The sequence below is a fragment of the Melanotaenia boesemani genome, chromosome 17 (genome assembly GCF_017639745.1).
Source record: "Melanotaenia boesemani isolate fMelBoe1 chromosome 17, fMelBoe1.pri, whole genome shotgun sequence".
NCBI lineage: Eukaryota > Metazoa > Chordata > Actinopteri > Atheriniformes > Melanotaeniidae > Melanotaenia > Melanotaenia boesemani.
The window spans coordinates 13913528-13918885 of NC_055698.1; the positions used below are offsets into that span (position 1 = coordinate 13913528).

The 5358-nt window shown below is 43.1% G+C and overlaps 1 protein-coding gene across 1 annotated transcript; it reads left to right on the forward strand.

Moving 5' to 3' along the window:
- The first annotated feature begins 1790 nt into the window (after positions 1-1790).
- Positions 1791-4217, forward strand: dlx6a (distal-less homeobox 6a). Its single transcript, XM_041967183.1, has 3 exons — positions 1791-2422; positions 3127-3320; positions 3484-4217. Exons 1-3 carry the CDS (start codon positions 2116-2118, stop codon positions 3721-3723), a joined length of 741 nt encoding a protein of 246 aa, XP_041823117.1. The 5' UTR covers positions 1791-2115; the 3' UTR covers positions 3724-4217.
- Positions 4218-5358: the final 1141 nt, after the last annotated feature.

Here is a 5358-nt window from a genome sequence, read left to right on the forward strand (position 1 = left end):
GAGCCCCGTGGGGGTTTCTTGAGTCCGCGGGGAAGCAACCAACATCACTGCAAAGCATGTCTGTCTTTGTGGCAGCACTCAAAGGCGATTAGAAAAGGTAAAGGATCTGGTTTCTCTTCTGCGTGTCCAAGTGGAACACGGGCAGGGGAATTGGCCACTATGTTAGATCACTGAAGGGTGACCGAGGTGTGCAGACTCCGAAGTCAATGTAAGCTTGAGATGCAAAATGATCAAATGCAATAACAACTGTTTATAAGTAACAGAAAAGACACATAAGAGCGTCAAATAAGGTTCTTACCTGCAGCCCTAACAGCATGGAACTCCAATTTGAAAAAAATTATCTAGATTATTCTGCAGGAATAACATAAATCCTTCTGGGTGTCATCTGCTTACTTCCCCACTCCTGTGCTCCTCTCTGGGTCCGCTGCTGTAAAAATGATTATCCGGCTGGGTTGTGCACTTTTTAAATCCCACAAAGTAAATAACAACCGTAGCTGACGATAATAGCAAGGTACCAAGTTCTTGTTTCAGAAAAGGAGAAAATTGAAACTAAACGCTGCATTTAGACAACCATTTTTGATAAGAGGATAATTGAGGCCACACTGGCGTATAATTAGGGGATAATTTATGCTATATCCACTTTTATTCCACCCTCCCAAAATAAATCCAGTCCATAATCATTACAGGCGAATTGTTCTTAATTTTATAGCTGCAATTTGAGCAAAGTGTGGCCGCTAATCAAATAGGTTTTCCTTGTAACTTGATTGCAACCATAATTATTTCCCTTCCGTTTTTTTCTTCTTTTTTTGTGAAATCCCTAAATGCAGCAAAAAAATATACTGAAAGTTGTGAAGACATGATCTGAATACCTACTGCATTAATAGATGAAATAGCATTTTATTCTTATTTTATTATTGAACATTGCAACCCTCAGATACAAAGTGTGTAATTTACATATATTGAGGACCCTTTCCAGGCCTCATATTACAAGAGGGATAAAAGACACTGTCAGTTTATCTGGGTATCCACCCTTCCATCTGCAAAATAACCTATTGTACCTCAGGCATATTGTTATTTGATGTGTCACATGCACTGCATTTGGAATTGTCTGTGGATCTTTAATCATATGGTCAGTAGCCCATGTTATAATATATGTTACTTTATTGGGGAGGGGGAGGAGAAAGTGTAAAGAGAGGACTGCTCATTAGGCAACATCAAAGCAAAGGCTGCAAAGCAAAACTGTCGCATTTGACCAGTTATTTGTCTAAATATTTTTTTTATAAATTCAAGCTTGTGAAAAAGAAGCTTTTCCATCTATTTAAGAAGTTTTCCTTTTATAATAAAGAAGAAAATTAATCTGTATAAAGTCACAAAATGTAGATATTATTCGATTAACAAAGCTGGTAAAATTATTATAAATGTAACCACGTCTTTTTTTTATTAAATTTTTAGGCTAAGTATTTCTAAATAGTGTTTGTGTGATGCTTTCCCATAATTAGTTCTCTGGGAAAGGAGGACTTGAAGCCTGAGAAGGAAAAATCATACTCAGCTCATCAGACTTAAAGTGTGCGCTATGTTGCGCTTCGCGCGTAATTTGGAGTTTTGGTCTAAAAAAACAAAATCGACTCGACACCTCCAAAGAAGCTAGTTTTATGCGTGAAGCATGCCTGTAGGAATTAGGCGTGTTTCCCACCACATATTATTTCCCTTCGTAGTTGTGGTGGGAGCTGGTAAGGTGGGTTAACTCCAGCTCAAGTCTCCGTGAAGCGCAGAGCACTGATGACGTTGGGTTGGATGACCAATCGGGAGGCGCTGCCCTTTGGAGACAAACCATTTTACTTGTAGTGTCTGCATCAAGTCTGGAAGCAAGGGCTCAATTTTAACAGAATCCACCTTAAAATCTCTCCCTTAACTTATGCCTACCTTCCGCCACTTTGAGTGAGAATATCACAGGACAAGGGTGGGAATAAAGACGCCTCTGGAAAAATCGGGTGTTAATAGGACAATATCTGCTCGCGGTGGAGAGGGAGAGAGAGACAGCAGCACAGCGAGAGAGAGAAAACCGTTTTGGTCTTGAGAGAGAGGGGGGTGAGTGCTCTCAAGGCAGAAAATTCGATGATGACCATGACTACGATGGCTGACGGTCTGGAGGCTCAGGACTCGTCCAAGTCTGCTTTCATGGAGTTTGGACAGCAGTCGCACTCACAGCAGAGCTCCCCATCGATGGCCAGCGGCCACTACCCGCTGCACTGTCTCCACTCCGGCTCACACTCTCACCACCAGCATGACAACACCCCGTACCCTGGGACCAACACCTACAACAGGTCGTTACCCTACCCTTACGTGAGCCATCCGCACCACAGCCCGTACCTGCCATCCTATCACAACAACACTGGAGGACAGACGAGGTTAGACGGCGCAGGTAAGACACCCCCTTTTCACCAACCAAGTGGGAAAATGCACCGCGTCATGTGCACCCTCAGCTCCAGGCTGTGAACCATTAGCGCATACCTTCTTTTAGTCCGGATAAAATCCCTTTTCTTCCTGCCCATGTGTCATGCCCAAGTCACCGCTGCAAATGTAGGAATAATCTTTTCAAGCGCTGAAGAAAACATCAGTGCATAAATGTGACCCGATACGCCAAGTCTTCCGTTTTTGTTTATTCCTCTTTTTTCCTTTATCTTCTCGTTTTCTTTCTTTTTTCTTTTTTTTTTTTTTTTTTTTTTTTTTTTTGTCTCCCCATTTATCACTCGCCTGTTATAATGCCCGGGGTGGGATCATCTCGACCGTGCAATCCTCACCAACTACTCGTGGAAATTAGGTAGCCCGCACTTCTTGAATGTTGTAATTAGCATTTAATTGACATGTCATTACCAGCAATATCCTAAATATGACAGCGTATGAGGACTGTGGCTGTCATGGCGCGGAAAGGCAGTGAGATGTCAACATTTATCAGCCGTAATTTCTTTCTTTCTTTTTTTTCTTTTTTCTTTTTTTTACGAATTTATTCCTAGTCTAAACAGATATCTCAACTGCTTGACTTGACGTGGTCTTGTTGCGTGTAGTCCGAGCACAATGTGGTTGGCTGTGGCTTTTGATTAATAACATTGTTTGTTTTTGTTGCAGAGCAGCAGAAAACGACAGTCATCGAAAACGGGGAGATTCGTTTTAACGGGAAAGGCAAGAAAATTCGCAAACCACGGACAATTTATTCCAGTTTGCAGCTTCAAGCACTGAACCACCGTTTCCAGCAAACACAGTACCTCGCTTTACCGGAGCGTGCCGAGCTGGCAGCCTCTCTAGGACTGACACAAACACAGGTATGCGGGGATATATGCACTGCTCTGCAGCTTTACAAGACCCATTTGTGATTTGAATAAATGGTAATACGCATTAGAAGATATTTTCTTTTCATTTCTTGCTTTCTTTTTTGTGCGTATTTTAATTTCTAACATTTTAACCCTGTCTGTTTTTATCTCGAAGGTAAAGATTTGGTTCCAGAATAAGAGGTCAAAGTTCAAGAAGTTGCTGAAGCAAGGTAGTAACCCACACGAGAGTGACCCCATACCGGGCTCTATGTCCCTATCCCCGCGTTCCCCGACCATCCCTCCAATATGGGACGTCTCAGCCTCTTCCAAAGGAGTAAACATGCCGGCTAACAGCTACATGCCCGGCTACTCTCACTGGTATTCCTCCCCACATCAAGATTCGATGCAGAGATAGACTGGCGAGGCGAGAGGGTCAGCAAACTGATTGGAGGCCTCCGGATCACCTTCCAACAGAGCCTGCATTTTGTGTCAACGCAGAGACTGGATGCTGAGAAGGGGAGAGATGGAGCCCCTCTGGTGCTCCTCCGCTCTGCTGGAGGATCAAACTCAGCAAAGCCTCAGTGCGATGACACAAACAATGGGACTAACAATATTTTTTTAGCGTACATGGCTGTTCAGTGGGCTTCGTTATGCTTTCATTCATGTCAACATCTGAACGTCAATATACCAAATATTATCAGTGACTTTTTTCAGCCACTTTGGGGCAAAGACTGCTTCTGCTCTCTGCGCTGTGGCGCCCAGAACCTTTTTGCCATGGTGGACTCCTGACTGCTTTCATTTTTTGGTTGTTTCTCCAACATGCAAGCAAATTGTCTGTCTGTAAATATAATCTACGATTTTAGTTGTACATAAACTTTTTATGTTTTGTCAGATTGAGTAAACCGTGACTCAAACAGACGCCTGCTGTTGCATGATTCCCCCCTTTCCACTTCCCTCAAAATATGTTATTCATTTCAGGCCTTTTTATGCTTCATATTGGACCAACATCACATCAGCACAGGCCTATTTCCCGTCACCCTGGTGCATACATGCTTATAACAGACAATGTGTGCATAAGTTAATGACACAGTGCTCACTGAAAAGCCCATTTCATCAAACATTTTGAATAAACCCCAGTGGGTGATGAGGAACGCTACCAGTGTATAGATTTATCAAACAACGCCAGAGGAAATTAACTTACCCTCCATCGCCGCTGTCTACATTCACCTCGAAAGACATTTTGCTCCAGGTCCAGCTTAGCTTGTCATTTCAACCTCAATTATTAGAAGTATTGACAAAATGTTTTCTCCCTCCTCTCCGTCCTAATGCAGGCCGTTAAATGCCAAGCTCCACGGGATCGATGCTGAACAAAGCAGCCAGCTGCAGCAGCGTTCAATATGAAGGAGATATTTGGGACAATTTGTGGGTTTTTATCCAAGTGAGGCTGTTTTTTCCCTTTTTTTCATTCTCATAAATGCAGGCATAATTAGGGTAATTTTTGATGTAGCCCGCTGATTACAGCGTTTTTACCGTCAAAGATAATTACCTGTAATTTTCTACCACTTTTAATACTAAAAGGCATCTTTATTTGGATTTGAGGTAGCACAGATGGAACAAAAGGGGAAATTATTCGGTTATTCATATACAAATTGCCGAGAAGAGTGAGCGCTCGGGATATTATCTGAAATTACGACGCTGAAAAGCGCTCATGCAGCTGTCAAAGTCGCGGATGTCCCACTGGCTTGCACATTCAGCTCCAATACCTGGGGCCCCCACCAGGCCGAGGGGCCTATCTTGCTTTGCTCCCGCGGGCCGGGCTTGGGCTGCAGGGAGCCCGAAGCAGCAGTCGAATAAACATCAACAGAGCTCATAAAGACACAGTTTTGCACATTGGAGCTGAAGCGTTTCATCGTGTTTTGCAAACGGATGATGAAGGCTTCGATGCGCCAATTAAACGACTTCCAGACAGACAGACAGACAGACAGACAGACAGACAGACAGACAGACAGACAGATAGATAGATAGATAGATAGATAGATAGATAGATAGA

Excerpts from the sequence above, each read along its gene's own strand:
- dlx6a (XM_041967183.1), top strand. The coding sequence starts at position 2,116 with ATGATGACCATGACTACGATGGCTGACGGTCTGGAGGCTCAGGACTCG. Across the intron at positions 2,423-3,126 it reads GACGAGGTTAGACGGCGCAG|AGCAGCAGAAAACGACAGTC; the intron begins GTAAGACACCCC and ends TTTTTGTTGCAG. Across the intron at positions 3,321-3,483 it reads TAGGACTGACACAAACACAG|GTAAAGATTTGGTTCCAGAA; the intron begins GTATGCGGGGAT and ends TTTATCTCGAAG.